General features: G+C 37.8%; 1 protein-coding gene and 1 long non-coding RNA gene across 3 annotated transcripts in view; one reads left to right on the forward strand and one right to left on the reverse strand.

The window, feature by feature from the left end:
- The window catches only part of LOC122976220 (NACHT, LRR and PYD domains-containing protein 12-like), a 105,747-nt gene that overhangs the window by 25,194 nt on the left and 61,716 nt on the right, over window positions 1-18,837 (forward strand). For both annotated transcript variants that reach the window (XM_044344568.1, XM_044344569.1), the window contains 5 exons: window positions 54-230; window positions 3,682-3,858; window positions 6,195-6,371; window positions 9,868-10,044; window positions 12,799-12,975. In XM_044344568.1, the coding sequence (XP_044200503.1) occupies window positions 54-230; window positions 3,682-3,858; window positions 6,195-6,371; window positions 9,868-10,044; window positions 12,799-12,975 (885 nt within the window). The remainder of the gene's footprint in view (window positions 1-53; window positions 231-3,681; window positions 3,859-6,194; window positions 6,372-9,867; window positions 10,045-12,798; window positions 12,976-18,837) is intronic.
- LOC122976226 lies at window positions 14,536-16,028 on the reverse strand. The gene is made up of 2 exons (XR_006400870.1): window positions 14,906-16,028; window positions 14,536-14,618 (listed from the first exon to the last, which is right to left on the reverse strand). It is a non-coding gene; the product is annotated as an uncharacterized LOC122976226 (long non-coding RNA).

Here is an 18,837-nt window from a genome sequence, read left to right on the forward strand (position 1 = left end):
TCTTGCACCCATGTAATCTGCTTCTAACGCTACATGATTTCTTCTTTATTCAGATTGAAGAGCTGCAGTTTGTCAGAGATCAGCTGTGCTTCTCTGCTCTCAGCTCTGAAGTCCAACCCCTCCCACCTGAGAGAGCTGGAGCTGAGTGACAACGAGAGTCGGGACGGTTCAGAAAGGAATCTGCAGTTTGATTTTCTGGAGAGTCCACACTGTAGACTGGAGACTCTGAGGTCAGACACCATTTCTTACTTCTGTGCTGAGATTAATATGATGTGAAAGTTGTGGTGACACTAAACTGCAGACATAAGGATGATTTTTATGAGGTAAAATCTCCTTCAGATTTACACATTTAAATGTTGTTTTCAAACATTTAAATACTATTTAAAGCCTCCCTCCAGTGTATTTTGGTATTTTTGAGACATTTCATATTTTTCTGAGTCATTTTCTGACCATGTTGATTAGCCACAATGTTCACCAAATATTTGTGGACAAATAACTTCATTTTGTGCTCAAAGATCAAAAATGTCAGCTGTTGTTAAAACTGAACAATGACGTATGACTATAGTAGAACGCTGCAGTCATACGTCATCCTCATAAAATCCCTTTGTTTTTGTGAGCGTCACATAGGCTACTGATACAGTATCAGGCGCCTGTGTTTCATACTAAATAGTCTACTGGATGCAGACGTGCTGCAACAACAGATTAATGCTTAGAATATAAATCATTTATTTCAGTTAAACACTCTCCAACCAACATGTGCACAGAAAATAAGGTTTAATGTGGTTAAAGCAGGAAAGTCAGTAAATCAGTGTGCAGTGATGTATAAATGAATGTGGGTGATTGTTACAGTATCTGTTGTCCACAGCTGTTTATACTGTATGAAAAGCTTCTCCTTCACTTGATTAAATCCCTGCAGCATCTGAAGTCAGCAGGACTGATATGTTGATAAATCTGCAGCCTCTGAGAAGTGCTGCGCCAGAGCGCAGTGCCGTTACGCACCACCGTTCACTGTGTTTACCTTCATTAAATCTCCTGATGACACCAGGCTGCTACAGTAGAAACACACACACCTCTACACACATCAGTCTGGTCGGTTATAATTCGATATTCTGCTTTTTTATGAAGGAGACGTCGGGTTAGCGGGGCTCATCAGCCTCTTCTACGCCTTTCTTTTTAGCCAAAGTAGCGTCTCATGTTTTATCCTTGAGAGACATTACGATGCAAACGCTGTTGTGTAACATTAATTACTAAACTATGTGACCGTGTACGAGGTGAGATACATTAGGCTATAAATATAGCTGAAATAGCGTCGGTCCGATGGTCTATAATCATATAAACAGCTTCACCAAATACTTCTTTAAAATTTCTACCGTTATTATATTAAGTGATGAAAAAACTGCTCCATCTGTCTTTGGCTGCAGATTTGTGGTGATGTGTGTTCATGTCGTGACGCTCTGAACCATCCAGACATTTCCTGAAGAAAAGCTTTCCGTTTGTTGAGCTGTCGTTATCACGTTTAACTGTGATTGACACAAGTGTTTCACAGCTATGAGACCAGTGATGTGACTGGCTGAGAGAGTATTTATTAATCACCACACCAGTTGATCTATATTCACTCAGCCCTTTTACATGTTGCACTGCTGCACATACATGAACCAAAACAGCAGGTGACAGGTGTGCATGAAGACGTCCACACAGTCCGTGTGCCTAAGACCTACCACGCTGCACTTTGCATTTATTATTAAATTTCAACTGAGGGTGAAAAATATTGAAGTGAGGTTGCAATGCATGCTTTTACATCCACGTAGAACCAGACCTGAGGAAGAAAAGTTACGAACATTTACTATAAAATAAAGCAAGATGTCATTGTTTAGGACACATGATCCATCAATAAAGAAACCATCGTCTGATTTCATCTATGGATTTCACATATCTCTGTTACTGACATGTAACCTCGTCTATATAGCTGATGCTGTAGTAAGTGAACAGGTTAGGCTATAATATCACTACCATTGCGACACATCACCAGTGCTCTAGAATGGCAATCTGGTTGCCATGGTAACGGATTACGTCCAACTATTAACCACACCGCCATTTAACCGTTAAACAGGAAGTAACACTGGCTGGAGTGGGGCTTTAAGTATTTAATTTTAAACCATAGTTAACAATTTAAAAACATACTTTCAAACATTCAGATCTTTGTTTTAAATCAATTTTGATAACATTAAAACATCTGTGACCACATAGACTTTATACTGATCCACACTGAGCATCTTCTTGGTCTTCATATTTAATATAAGATGAAAAAGCTGCACTGGCTAATTCACTGTTAAGTCACTGTGTGTTTATTGAAGTAGCAGCATGTTGTCATTAATATTAATGAAGCTCTTTTTCACTGTTTGTATTTGACAGTTTTTAACCTGCATCCTGTTGGGTTCAGGTGTTTGGAGTTTCCATTTTCTAAACTTGTTCATTCTAAACCTTCTTCAGCTCTGAACAGATTATGAAACATTGAATGATTTCAAACACAATAATCTCATGGATGCTGAAGAGAAAAAATTTTTTTGACTTAACTTTTTTCTACTGGTGTCCAACGACGAGCGCCGAGGCATGAAGTCACCTCGGGGGGTCTGGAGGCATGCCCCCCCGGAAAGTCTTTTTAAATGATGAAATTTGGTGCATTCTGGTCATGATTTTTATTCCTGGCAAAGGCACCAATTTATACATGAAAAGCATAAAATAAAATATTTTACCTTCAAAAAGTATGCTATTTCTCTCCTTACTGACAAAACACTTGTAGGCCTACTTATTTTAACTATTCAACTATATTTTAGAATAAAAATAACACAAATATCTGAACTTATTATCTTTATCAACTTTAAAGGCAACCAGAATCTACATCTGTCAGTAAAAGAAAAAAGTTAAAATTCTTGTTACTTTCATGTTAACATGACAATCAATAGTCTTATTGATCCTCCTTATTGGTTTGGTTCTTTATCAATACTGTTATTGGTTCTTTATCAATACTAAATAATTGCTTTTTAAAAAAATAATTGTTTTAAAAAAGAATGAATTCAGACAGGATTAGAATTTATTTATATTATTAAATATAACTAAACATTGTTTCTAGAGCAGCAAGAGGTAGGTGTGTGTGTGTGTGTGTGTGTGTGTGTGTGTGTGTGTGTGTGTGTGTGTGTGGAGGAGAGGCTGCAGTTTGAGAATAAATTACACCAAAACATTAAAAAGTGCTGATAAAAGAACCGGTAACATCGGAGCTTATCAATACTACAGTCTTTAATAATTTATGGTCGGGGCTCGTTTAATACCGGGTTTCGGTACCCATCCCTACAGAGAAATAAGTGCACATTAAATAAAACTGCCATACCTTTGATTATTTTGGAGAAAACAGACGTATAAATCGATGCATAAACAACCGCAGGAATCTGGAACAAGCGTTGATGTCTGGAACAACGAACGTCTCTTTCCCTCGCCGTTTAATCGTTTACAAAGTGAAAAAAGCAGAAATGTGGTGGCAGAGTAAAATCTTTTTTGTGTTAGTGGTAAAAATAAACAGACTATGATGCAACAAATAATTCACTTTTGATGGAAATCCGTCTGTAGACGGAGCTCTTGCACCCATGTAATCTGCTTCTAACGCTACATGATTTCTTCTTTATTCAGATTGAAGAGCTGCAGTTTGTCAGAGATCAGCTGTGCTTCTCTGCTCTCAGCTCTGAAGTCCAACCCCTCCCATCTGAGAGAGCTGGATCTGAGTGACAACTACAGTCGGGACGGTTCAGAAAGGAATCTGCAGTTTGATTTTCTGGAGAGTCCACACTGTAGACTGGAGACTCTGAGGTCAGACACCATTTCTTACTTCTGTGCTGAGATTAATATGATGTGAAAGTTGTGGTGACACTAAACTGCAGACATAAGGATGATTTTTATGAGGTAAAATCTCCTTTAGATTTACACATTCAAATGTTTTTTTCAAACATTTAAATACTATTTAAAGCCTCCCTCCAGTGTATTTTGGCATTTTTGAGATATTTCATATTTTTCTGAGTCATTTTCTGACCATGTTGATTAGCCACAATGTTCACCAAATATTTGTGGACAAATAACTTAATTTTGTGCTGAAAGATCAAAAATGTCAGCTGTTGTTAAAACTGAACAATGACGTATGACTATAGTAGAACGCTGCAGTCATTCGTCATCCTCATAAAATCCCTTTGTTTTTGTGAGCGTCACATAGGCTACTGATACAGTATCAGGCGCCTGTGTTTCATAATAAATAGTCTACTGGATGCAGACGTGCTGCAACAGCAGATTAATGCTTCAAATATAAATCATTTATTTCAGTTAAACACTCTCCAACCAACATGTGCACAGAAAATAAGGTTTAATGTGGTTAAAGCAGGAAAGTCAGTAAATCAGTGTGCAGTGATGTATAAATGAATGTGGGTGATTGTTACAGTATCTGTTGTCCACAGCTGTTTATACTGTATGAAAAGCTTCTCCTTCACTTGATTAAATCCCTGCAGCATCTGAAGTCAGCAGGACTGATATGTTGATAAATCTGCAGCCTCTGAGAAGTGCTGCGCCAGAGCGCAGTGCCGTTACGCACCACCATTCACTGTGTTTACCTTCATTAAATCTCCTGATGACACCAGTCTGCTACAGTAGAAACACACACACCTCTACACACACACTGTTAAAACTTCCTGTAAAAACATTCAACAACTGGCAGCAGGGTTGCCATTAAGTTACTGTAAAATTAACATTTTTTTACTGTTACTAAAGTTTACGGTTTCGTGCTGTTAATGAAAAATACAGTATGATCTAGTTTTTCATTGCTTTATTAATATAACTGTTTTTTTTCTTTTACAGTATCTTACAGTTGACAGATTTGTTTGATTGAACTATTTAGTTTGTATTTTTTTACAAACATTTTAATAAACCTATTTTTAACCTAAATGAATACTGACTTAGCAGGTTAAACACATAGGAATAGTCACAATACACACAATTAAAGACACTTTTGTTAAGAAAAAGGTTTTAATAGACCTGGTTGTCATTCTTCATAAAATCTGTGTCCAAAGCTGGCTACAAGCACATAATGCAAACCAGAACAAAATGTTCTTTAGGAATGAAGAACAGAGCTAAATCACTGATATTTCAATCATGTAATTACAATGTAAGAGAAAAAAACACAGCTTCTTATTGCACTTGACTTTTTATTTGAATATAAAGTTGGAAAGTTCACATGCAGAACAATTGCATGTTAAACAAAAAGCTGAAACAGAGCGTTCTCTCTCAAACTGTCTTTGGCTTTTTGATGGAAATAGTAGTACAAGGCACTTAGGCTCAGAAATATTGACATGATCAACTATACAGTATCACCTTTTTTGACTAACAATATATTTCAAAATATGAAACGGTGTTTAGAAAACCAAAGCAGGTGACCAGAACAGAAGAGTTCAGTTGAATAAAACTGCATCATTTGCTGTTAAGCAGCTTTTAATCAGAGGACTGTTCCACAAAGCAGGATTAGAAAGTTAGGCAGATAAGTGTGAAAAGATGACATCATCATGATAGTGTTTTGAATCTGTAAGGCAACATTTAAATGAGCTATTTGGATATGATTCAATTATGATTGACAATTCAAGTTCATGATAACAAACCAAATTTCAGCAGTTTTACCATTTTTAAAGTCATGTGGTAAACTTACTAACCTTGCTTTGTGGAGCAGCAACAGTTACAGACAACTGAGCTAAATCACAGAATTACAAGCAAACTCTCAGATAATATCTGGCTCTATATCATGTAACATCTGAATATACTGGAGATATTGTCCAGCCTTAAGGCATATCAGTGGTACAAATAAAAAGATGAACATTACATAAATAAAAGATGTTTTGTCAATATAATGCTGTCTGTCAAAAACAGTTGAAATATAAATGAAAATATAATGAACAGCAGCAAACATGTTACATCATGTCCAAATATGAACTGTATGTCAGGCTCTAACAAGGAACACGGTTAAGTGCAGAAGTCCAAGTATTGGGCGATGGCAGGGGAGTGAGTTAGTTAATGACTTATGGCCCAGTCAAAGACACCAGTTCTCCCAGTCCAGCCTTGGTAGCCCTCTGACTGTGCGGCTTCTAACGCTACATGATTTCTTCTTTATTCAGATTGGAGAACTGCAGGTTGTCAGAGATCAGCTGTGCTTCTCTGCTCTCAGCTCTGAAGTCCAACCCCTCCCATCTGAGAGAGCTGAATCTGACTGACAACGAGAGTCGGGACGGTTCAGAAAGGAATCTGCAGTTTGATTTTCTGGAGAGTCCACACTGTAGACTGGAGACTCTGAGGTCAGACACCATTTCTTACTTCTGTGCTGAGATTAATATGATGTGAAAGTTGTGGTGACACTAAACTGCAGACATAAGGATGATTTTTATCAGGTAAAATCTCCTTCAGATTTACACATTCAAATGTTGTTTTCAAACGTTTAAATACTATTTAAAGCCTCCCTCCAGTGTATTTTGTCATTTTTGAGACATTTCATATTTTTCTGAGTCATTTTCTGACCATGTTGATTAGCCACAATGTTCACCAAATATTTGTGGACAAATAACTTAATTTTGTGCTCAAAGATCAAAAATGTCAGCTGTTGTTAAAACTGAACAATGACGTATGACTATAGTAGAACGCTGCAGTCATACGTCATCCTCATAAAATCCCTTTGTTTTTGTGAGCGTCACGTAGGCTACTGATACAGTATCAGGCGCCTGTGTTTCATACTAAATAGTCTACTGGATGCAGACGTGCTGCAACAACAGATTAATGCTTCAAATATAAATGATTTATTTCAGTTAAACACTCTCCAACCAACATGTGCACAGAAAATAAGGTTTAATGTGGTTAAAGCAGGAAAGTCAGTAAATCAGTGTGCAGTGATGTATAAATGAATGTGGGTGATTGTTACAGTATCTGTTGTCCACAGCTGTTTATACTGTATGAAAAGCTTCTCCTTCACTTGATTAAATCCCTGCAGCATCTGAAGTCAGCAGGACTGATATGTTGATAAATCTGCAGCCTCTGAGAAGTGCTGCGCCAGAGCGCAGTGCTGTTACGCACCACCGTTCACTGTGTTTACCTTCATTAAATCTCCTGATGACACCAGGCTGCTACAGTAGAAACACACACACCTTTACACACATCAGTCTGGTCGGTTATAATTCGATATTCTGCTTTTTTATGAAGGAGACGTCGGGTAAGCGGGGCTCATCAGCCTCTTTGACAACTTTCTTTTTAGCCAAAGTAGCGTCTCATGTTTTATCCTTGAGACACATTACGATGCAAACGCTGTTGTGTAACATTAATTACTAAACTATGTGACTGTGTATGAGGTGAGATACATTAGGCTATAATTATTGCTGAAATAGCGTCAGTCCGATGGTCTATAATCATATAAACAGCTTCACCAAATACATTTTTTACATTTTTTTATTTCTATTGTTATTATATTAACTGATGAAAAAACTGCTCCATCTGTCTTTGGCTGCAGATTTGTGGTGATGTGTGTTCATGTCGTGACGCTCTGAACCATCCAGACATTTCCTGAAGAAAAGCTTTCCGTTTGTTGAGCTGTCGTTATCACGTTTAACTGTGATTGGCACAAGTGTTTCACAGCTATGAGACCAGTGATGTGACTGGCTGAGAGAGTATTTATTAATCACCACACCAGTTGATCAATATTCACTCAGCCCTTTTACACGTTGCACTGCTGCACATACATCAACCAAAATAGCAGGTGACAGGTGCGCATGAAGACGTCCACACAGTCCGTGTGCCTGAGACCTACCACACTGCACTTTGCATTTATTATTAAATTTCAACTGAGGGTGAAAAATATTGAAGTGAGGTTGCAATGCATGCTTTTACATCCACGTAAAACCAGACCTGAGGAAGAAAAGTTACGAACATTTACTATAAAATAAAGCAAGATGTCATTGTTTAGGATACACGATCCATCAATAAAGAAACCATCGTCTGATTTCATCTATGGATTTCACATATCTCTGTTACTGACATGTAACCTCGTCTATATAGCTGATGCTGTAGTAAGTGAACAGGTTAGGCTATAATATCACTACCATTGCGACACATCACCAGTGCTCTAGAATGGCAATCTGGTTGCCATGGTAACGGATTACGTCCAACTATTAACCACACCGCCATTTAACCGTTAAACAGGAAGTAACACTGGCTGGAGTGGGGCTTTAAGTATTTAATTTTAAACCATAGTTAACAGTTTAAAAACATACTTTCAAACATTCAGATCTTTGTTTTAAATCAATTTTGATAACATTAAAACATCTGTGACCACATAGACTTTATACTGATCCACACTGAGCATCTTCTTGGTCTTCATATTTAATATAAGATGAAAAAGCTGCACTGGCTAATTCACTGTTAAGTCACTGTGTGTTTATTGAAGTAGCAGCATGTTGTCATTAATATTAATGAAGCTTTTTTTCACTGTTTGTATTTGACAGTTTTTAACCTGCATCCTGTTGGGTTCAGGTGTTTGGAGTTTCCATTTTCTAAACTTGTTCATTCTAAACCTTCTTCAGCTCTGAACAGATTATGAAACATTGAATGATTTCAAACACAATAATCTCATGGATGCTGAAGAGAAAAAAAATTTTTTCTACTGGTGTCCAACGACGAGCGCCGAGGCATGAAGTCACCTCGGGGGGTCTGGAGGCATGCCCCCCCTGCAAAATCTTTTTTTAAATGGTGCAATTTGGTGCATTCTGGTCATGATTTTTATTCCTGGCAAAGGCACCAATTTATACATGAAAAGCATAAAATAAAATATTTTACCTTCAAAAAGTATGCTATTTCTCTCCTTACTGACAAAACACTTGTAGGCCTACTTATTTTAACTATTCAACTATATTTTAGAATAAAAATAACACAAATATCTGAACTTATTATCTTTATCAACTTTAAAGGCAACCAGAATCTACATCAGTCAGTAAAAGAAAAAAGTTAAAATTCTTGTTACTTTCATGTTAACATGACAATCAATAGTCTTATTGATCCTCCTTATTGGTTTGGTTCTTTATGAATACTGTTATTGGTTCTTTATCAATACTAAATAATTGCTTTTTAAAAAAATAATTGTTTTAAAAAAGAATGAATTCAGAACAGGATTAGAATTTATTTATATTATTAAATATAACTAAACATTGTTTCTAGAGCAGCAAGAGGTAGGTGTGTGTGTGTGTGTGTCTGTGTGTGTCTGTGTGTGTCTGTGTGTGTGTGTGTGTGTGTGTGTGTGTGTGTGTGTGTATGTGTGTGTGTGTGTGTGTGGAGGAGAGGCTGCAGTTTGAGAATAAATTACACCAAAACATTAAAAAGTGCTGATAAAAGAACCGGTAACATCGGAGCTTATCAATACTACAGTCTTTAATAATTTATCCTCGGGGCTCGTTTAATACCGGGTTTCGGTACCCATCCCTACAGAGAAATAAGTGCACATTAAATAAAACTGCCATACCTTTGATTATTTTGGAGAAAACAGACGTATAAATCGATGCATAAACAACCGCAGGAAGCTGGAATAAGCGTTGATGTCTGGAACAACGAGTGTCTCTTTCCCTCGCCGTTTAATTGTTTACAAAGTGAAAAAAGCAGAAATGTGGTGGCAGAGTAAAATCTTTTTTGTGTTAGTGGTAAAAATAAACAGACTATGATGCAACAAATAATTCACTTTTGATGGAAATCCGTCTGTAGACGGAGCTCTTGCACCCATGTAATCTGCTTCTAACGCTACATGATTTCTTCTTTATTCAGATTGAAGAGCTGCAGTTTGTCAGAGATCAGCTGTGCTTCTCTGCTCTCAGCTCTGAAGTCCAACCCCTCCCACCTGAGAGAGCTGGATCTGACTGACAACGAGAGTCGGGACGGTTCAGAAAGGAATCTGCAGTTTGATTTTCTGGCGAGTCCAGACTGTAGACTGGAGACTCTGAGGTCAGACACCATTTCTTACTCTGAGAAGTGCTGCGCCAGAGCGCAGTGCCGTTACGCACCACCGTTCACTGTGTTTACCTTCATTAAATCTCCTGATGACACCAGGCTGCTACAGTAGAAACACACACACCTCTACACACATCAGACTGGTCGGTTATAATTCGATATTCTGCTTTTTTATGAAGGAGACGTCGGGTTAGCGGGGCTCATCAGCCTCTTCTACGCCTTTCTTTTTAGCCAAAGTAGCATCTCATGTTTTATCCTTGAGAGACATTACGATGCAAACGCTGTTGTGTAACATTAATTACTAAACTATGTGACCGTGTACGAGGTGAGATACATTAGGCTATAATTATTACTGAAATAGCGTCGGTCCGATGGTCTATAATCATATAAACAGCTTCACCAAATACTTCTTTAAAATTTCTACCGTTATTATATTAAGTGATGAAAAAACTGCTCCATCTGTCTTTGGCTGCAGATTTGTGGTGATGTGTGTTCATGTCGTGACGCTCTGAACCATCCAGACATTTCCTGAAGAAAAGCTTTCCGTTTGTTGAGCTGTCGTTATCACTTTTAACTGTGATTGGCACAAGTGTTTCAGAGCTATGAGACCAGTGATGTGACTGGCTGAGAGAGTATTTATTAATCACCACACCAGTTGATCTATATTCACTCAGCCCTTTTACACGTTGCACTGCTGCACATACATGAACCAAAATAGCAGGTGACAGGTGTGCATGAAGACGTCCACACAGTCCGTGTGCCTAAGACCTACCACGCTGCACTTTGCATTTATTATTAAATTTCAACTGAGGGTGAAAAATATTGAAGTGAGGTTGCAATGCATGCTTTTACATCCACGTAGAACCAGACCTGAGGAAGAAAAGTTACGAACATTTACTATAAAATAAAGCAAGATGTCATTGTTTAGGATACACGATCCATCAATAAAGAAACCATCGTCTGATTTCATCTATGGATTTCACATATCTCTGATACTGACATGTAACCTCGTCTATATAGCTGATGCTGTAGTAAGTGAACAGGTTAGGCTATAATATCACTACCATTGCGACACATCACCAGTGCTCTAGAATGGCAATCTGGTTGCCATGGTAACGGATTATGTCCAACTATTAACCACACCGCCATTTAACCGTTAAACAGGAAGTAACACTGGCTGGAGTGGGGCTTTAAGTATTTAATTTTAAACCATAGTTAACAATTTAAAAACATACTTTCAAACATTCAGATCTTTGTTTTAAATCAATTTTGATAACATTAAAACATCTGTGACCACATAGACTTTATACTGATCCACACTGAGCATCTTCTTGGTCTTCATATTTAATATAAGATGAAAAAGCTGCACTGTTTAATTCACTGTTAAGTCACTGTGTGTTTATTGAAGTAGCAGCATGTTGTCATTAATATTAATGAAGCTCTTTTTCACTGTTTGTATTTGACAGTTTTTAACCTGCATCCTGTTGGGTTCAGGTGTTTGGAGTTTCCATTTTCTAAACTTGTTCATTCTAAACCTTCTTCAGCTCTGAACAGATTATGAAACATTGAATGATTTCAAACACAATAATCTCATGGATGCTGAAGAGAAAAAATTTTTTGACTTAACTTTTTTCTACTGGTGTCCAAAGATGAGCGCCAAGGCATGAAGTCACCTCGGGGGGTCTGGAGGCATGCCCCCCCTGCAAAATCTTTTTTTAAATGGTGCAATTTGGTGCATTCTGGTCATGATTTTCATTCCTGGCAAAGGCACCAATTTATACATGAAAAGCATAAAATAAAATATTTTACCCTCATAAAGTACGCTATTTCTCTCCTTACTGACAAAACACTTGTAGGCCTACTTATTTTAACTATTCAACTATATTTTAGAATAAAAATAACACAAATATCTGAACTTATTATCTTTATCAACTTTAAAGGCAACCAGAATCTACATCAGTCAGTAAAAGAAAAAAGTTAAAATTCTTGTTACTTTCATGTTAACATGACAATCAATAGTCTTATTGATCCTCCTTATTGGTTTGGTTCTTTATGAATACTGTTATTGGTTCTTTATCAATACTAAATAATTGCTTTTTAAAAAAATAATTGTTTTAAAAAAGAATGAATTCAGAACAGGATTAGAATTTATTTATATTATTAAATATAACTAAACATTTTTTCTAGAGCAGCAAGAGGTAGGTGTGTGTGTGTGTGTGTGTGTGTGTGTGTGTGTGTGTGTGTGTGTGTGTGTGTGTGTGTGTGGAGGAGAGGCTGCAGTTTGAGAATAAATTACACCAAAACATTAAAAAGTGCTGATAAAAGAACCGGTAACATCGGAGCTTATCAATACTACAGTCTTTAATAATTTATGGTCGGGGCTCGTTTAATACCGGGTTTCGGTACCCATCCCTACAGAGAAATAAGTGCACATTAAATAAAACTGCCATACCTTTGATTATTTTGGAGGAAACAGACGTATAAATCGATGCATAAACAACCGCAGGAATCTGGAACAAGCGTTGATGTCTGGAACAACAAACGTCTCTTTCCCTCGCCGTTTAATCGTTTACAACGTGAAAAAAGCAGAAATGTGGTGGCAGAGTAAAATCTTTTTTGTGTTAGTGGTAAAAATAAACAGACTATGATGCAACAAATAATTCACTTTTGATGGAAATCCGTCTGTAGACGGAGCTCTTGCACCCATGTAATCTGCTTCTAACGCTACATGATTTCTTCTTTATTCAGATTGAAGAGCTGCAGTTTGTCAGAGATCAGCTGTGCTTCTCTGCTCTCAGCTCTGAAGTCCAACCCCTCCCATCTGAGAGAGCTGGAGCTGAGTGGAAACTCCAGTCTGAACAGATCAGGAACAAAGCTGCCATTTGATTTTCTGGAGAGTCCAGACTGTAGACTGGAGACTCTGAGGTCAGACACCATTTCTTACTTCTGTGCTGAGATTAATATGATGTGAAAGTTGTGGTGACACTAAACTGCAGACATAAGGATGATTTTTATGAGGTAAAATCTCCTTCAGATTTACACATTCAAATGTTGTTTTCAAACATTTAAATACTATTTAAAGCCTCCCTCCAGTGTATTTTGGCATTTTTGAGACATTTCATATTTTTCTGAGTCATTTTCTGACCATGTTGATTAGCCACAATGTTCACCAAATATTTGTGGACAAATAACTTCATTTTGTGCTGAAAGATCAAAAATGTCAGCTGTTGTTAAAACTGAACAATGACGTATGACTATAGTAGAACGCTGCAGTCATACGTCATCCTCATAAAATCCCTTTGTTTTTGTGAGCGTCACATAGGCTACTGATACAGTATCAGGCGCCTGTGTTTCATACTAAATAGTCTACTGGATGCAGACGTGCTGCAACAACAGATTAATGCTTCAAATATAAATCATTTATTTCTATTAAACACTCTCCAACCAACATGTGCACAGAAAATAAGGTTTAATGTGGTTAAAGCAGGAAAGTCAGTAAATCAGTGTGCAGTGATGTATAAATGAATGTGGGTGATTGTTACAGTATCTGTTGTCCACAGCTGTTTATACTGTATGAAAAGCTTCTCCTTCACTTGATTAAATCCCTGCAGCATCTGAAGTCAGCAGGACTGATATGTTGATAAATCTGCAGCCTCTGAGAAGTGCTGCGCCAGAGCGCAGTGCTGTTACGCACCACCGTTCACTGTGTTTACCTTCATTAAATCTCCTGATGACACCAGGCTGCTACAGTAGAAACACACACACCTCTACACACATCAGACTGGTCGGTTATAACTCGATATTCTTGGTTAGCGGGGCTCATCAGCCTCTTTTCCAAATTTTTTTTTTTTAGCCAAAGTAGCGTCTCATGTTTTATCCTTGAGACACATTACGATGCAAACGCTGTTGTGTAACATTAATTACTAAACTATGTGACCGTGTACGAGGTGAGATACATTAGGCTATAATTATTGCTGAAATAGCATCAGTCTGATGGGCTATAATCATATAAACAGCTTCACCAAATACATTTTTCTACATTTTTTAAAAATTTCTATTTTTATTATATTAAGTGATGAAAAAACTGCTCCATCTGTCTTTGGCTGCAGATTTGTGGTGATGTGTGTTCATGTCGTGACGCTCTGAACCATCCAGACATTTCCTGAAGAAAAGCTTTCCGTTTGTTGAGCTGTCGTTATCACGTTTAACTGTGATTGGCACAAGTGTTTCACGGCTATGAGACCAGTGATGTGACTGGCTGAGAGAGTATTTATTAATCACCTCACCAGTTGATCTATATTCACTCAGCCCTTTTACACGTTGCACTGCTGCACATACATGAACCAAAACAGCAGGTGACAGGTGTGCATGCAGGGCTCCACATTAACTTTTTGAGGCACTTGTCCTTCAGACAAGTAAATTTATCTTTCACTTGTCCATGTGTGACAGATGTGGTAAGGACATGTAACGAGACGACTCAAAGGATTGGTTTCCAGCCTTTATTTGCTCCTGCAGAAGACAATGTAACACATATGAATCACCTTCTGGTCTCTCCTGCACATCTGCTCCTAAACATGCAAAATAACAGAATTTACACCAGGAAATAGATGCTAAAATCTCTGCAGCGCTACGTTGACTACATGACGCAGGACAGCCTGCCGTAATACAAATGGCACCAAGAAAGTTAAACAAAAGCATCTACAAAACTCATATTAACAGTCAAAACAACATGAAACAGCTAGTTAAAGTAAGAGTATTAACAGTAAACAATATGCATTAAATGTTACAACATAAACGGTTCAATTTCCATAGAAAACAATAAAATATTGCAGCAGCATTTTTCCACACAACTTACCCTCAGCAATGCAAAACAGCTCTGTGAGGGACAGAAGGGACGATGTGCAGCAAGGTCATTTCCACAGGAAACATTCATGAATAAAAATTCCTCGTTGAGATAAAATTCACAAACACAAATTGGAAATAAGAATTATTAAAGTGCCTTTTTTAACTGTTACACATCCACAAAAGTCACTTGTCAGAGTAAAAATGACAATAATTTACTTTTTCATTTTGTTTGTGAACGTAGAAATCAGACCAACAAACAGTTGAAAGCATCCAAACAGTGTCAACGTATAAATGATTCAATTTATGAATTTTATTCAAGCCATTACTTCCCTGTTAATGATCTTTTCATTTGATCCTGAATTGTGAAGCACTTTGTAAAGTCAGTTTCAATATGAGCTCTATAGATTAATTATTGATCATCCTTCTGACGTTCAATAATAATGATTGACAGTGTTTCTACTAGGATTGTTTTCAGGGGGGGTGGTAGGCCCCCTGAAACTACTAGTTATGTTACGGAGCAGGCGTGTCACAGATACGGATACGCGGTGTCGACAGTGTCGTCATAGATACGCAGTAAGGCGGTTGTCTGTATTGCTGTATTTCTCTACACTGAGCTGAAATGAAACAAGTGCACAAAAAATAGGTAAATAAATATTAAACAAACATTAACAATATTTATTAACCTAATGTTTAAATATTAAAAGTATTTATTTACGACACATAAATAAACGTAGGCCTTATGGATGATAGATGGACCAATCAGTCTCTATCTGAAAAACAAATCTGGATTCTCAGCCTCTATATGGTCCTTAATATAGATCAATGTTTGTAATATAACAACATAACAAAAGTGACTGATGGGGAATTAATTTGTTTAAACTTAAAGCCAAATCAAGACAACAGTTTGACTTATAAATGAATGAGATGAATCAGCATTTTGTTTCCTAATAACTGAAAGTGTCAGTTTTAGTGCTGTGTTTACAACAGTTACTGAGGTCAACGACCTTCTAACAGCTGAAGAAAACATCATGTTAACAGAGTTGTTGTGTAGTGTTAGTACCTGTGTTAAAACATCTGTAAGTCCTTTTATAGCAGGTTTGAATCTTGTGCTTTGACTTTTGTTTGTTAGGATGTCCTTTAGTTTGGATAACAGATTGTGCCTTTAAACATATTTACAGAACAGTAATTCATCTAGATACAGGTGGAAGTCAGACCTTAACAGTTTTTTCTGCCTCCTGCTTTGAATGTGTTCATGTCTCTCCATCACCTGGCGCCTGGGCTGCCTCTGTGTGTTTCTCTTTACTCCTTCAACTGTTTCTTTAAATCTTGAATCAGTTGCACCTTCTTCCTTTTCAATCACTTCTTTACTTTCTCCTTGTTTTTCTTTCAACACCATTAAGTTACATCCTGCAATTCTTCCTCACTTCTGTCTCCTCTCTCCTGATTTCTTCACTCACTCTGAAAATGTAAAAGCTTTCCTTTAATAAATCTGACAGCAGGGCCGGCTCTAGACATGTTGGCGCCCTAGGAGAGATTAGGATTTAGTGCCCCCCCCCCAAACCACATTACCCCACCAGTACTGCCTCATCACCACCCTGTCATACATTGAGGAGCAGGTGGACCCAAATGCAGAGACCAGAAAGCAGGGCTGAAGAAAAGCATCTTTATTTCAACGACTGGCAGGAAAAAAACAAAAGCAAGATGAGCTGAGTAGAACAAGATACAAAAAAAAATCGACTGAGCATGAAACTGAGCAAACAAGACAGAACAGAATTGACTAACTGAACAGACGACTCGACAAAGACTGAACTGAAAACTGAACTTCAATACAAACTGAAGTAATCAGACAACAAGGAACAGGTGGCACAATACAAGGGCAGGCTGGGAGCTGATAGGCTGGGGAAGACACTAGGAGCAGGGCAGGACCCACGAGGCTACTGCAGGGCAGGTGAGAGGAGGAGCACATGAAAACAGGAGGAGTGAAGGAACACACAAGAGAAACACAGAGCAAAGTAAAACCCAGAAAACACAACAGCACTCAATAACAAGCCAGCATAAATCAAAGTGTCTCTGAATAAATCAACCTAGGTACACAGCACTACAAGCTAACCAATAATCTAATACAGTCTTTCAAAGATACAACTCAAATAACATGAATGAGCAAAAAGACTGGACAACACAAGTGTAACACAGAAAACCAAAAGAAGAAAAAACACAAAGAGCCCAAACCATGAGTCCATGACACACCCGCTCATTCTACAGTAAAAATATGGACAACAAACATCAGACACCACAATGGTTTCAAGACAAAAATATAGATTTTTATAAATTACAATTACTTTTCAAACAAACAAATCACGTTTCAAAGAATGAATCAATTGTTAAATATTACTATTATTAACTACATTTACCTGTTAGTAACATCCAAGACGCTGGCACTTGGTTATTGATAGATTACACTGGATAGACGACTCCTTCCATGATGTCATGTGCCCACAATGTTCTGGGGTTTCATTTATAAAACAGTGTGTAGGATCCATACAAAAATTGTACGTGCGCACAAAAGCCGAAAATGGCGTGCACCGAAAAATAATCAGATTTATAAAACCATGCGTACACATGAATGCACGTATATTTCCCTTTATAAATCACAGTCCACCTGGAGATGTGCGCTCATGGATCAGCGTCATATCCCGCCCTCTACACGCCCACATTCAACCATAAATGGTCGATGCAAAAGCCTTCATGAATATTCATGTACATGTCTTTCTTTCGCCGCACCAATCACTCTCTCTGTCTTTAGACGCCTGGCCAATCAGTGTTGAGAGTCAGTGTGTCGGAGCCTCTCTTGTCACTTGTGCTCAGCAGCAGCAGAGGAAGGACCGCAACAGGCATGAACAGACATTCAACCTTTTATTTCCCCGTTTTCAGACGTATTGAAATTATGTGTGTAACCCAAAACAACCATATACAACCTCAATAAACATTCCTGTGGATTGTTAAGTCAGACATCTCTGGTTAAATGTTTAACACACCCTGCAGTGGGCCAGCTCCCAGTTAACCAGTATAAGTAGTTTTTACACCAGTCACTCAATATGTAAAATACAATAAACAGTATATTAGTTTATATTTACTCCAAAATCCAGCATACAGGTATTTCTCTAATTGACACAGTGAGCACAGGTGGTGAAGATGAGCCGGTGAGGTGACTGGAGAAGGCAGAGTGTGTGTGGCAGCCACCGCTGTGTCTCCAGTGTCTCTGTGCTTGACAATACAGCCGTGTTTACTGTAGCCATTTTACACATATAAACTACATGGGAACTCATACTTGGTGATATATGCACAGTATAACCAAATATTAAAAATCTATTAACGCTCTGTCCTGTATATATGTTTTAGTTACGTTTTTTGAAGTTATTTGATGTCATCTTGGATTTCTACAATCAAAGATGATCATTTCATCAGTAAGTTAACGTGGCTAAGGTGAAAATGAATCAGTATTTTCATGCTTAGCTAATATTGGAGAAAGGCAACCCAGACTTTGCAGAATCCTGCCACCTGCCACATCCTGACATCATTCATTTCAGCTGCTGCTGCTCCACAACTGACTCTCTCCTTTGTGCTCCGGGTGAGGCAGCACTGATGAAATGTTGGGCAGACTTTAAGATCTGAGTTGCTTTATATCTTTACAAATTGAAAGATGTTTATGGAAGTTATGGCTCACTACAAGCCAAAGTACAGATAACACTGCTGGTTTGAGTGTTTCTGATAATGTGGATCTATAATTGATGTTTGATATTAAGTGAAATGAAATGTGTGAGAGGATTATTATACAATCTGCCTTCAATTCACTTCAATTCTGCGTCGTGGATTTCCCCTGTCTCTAAAATGTTCCTACGCATGGGTAAGAGTTTAGGTGCAGGTGCGCACATTGTCCCATCA

This window comes from Thunnus albacares, chromosome 24, assembly GCF_914725855.1.
Source record: "Thunnus albacares chromosome 24, fThuAlb1.1, whole genome shotgun sequence".
In the NCBI taxonomy this organism is placed as follows: domain Eukaryota; kingdom Metazoa; phylum Chordata; class Actinopteri; order Scombriformes; family Scombridae; genus Thunnus; species Thunnus albacares.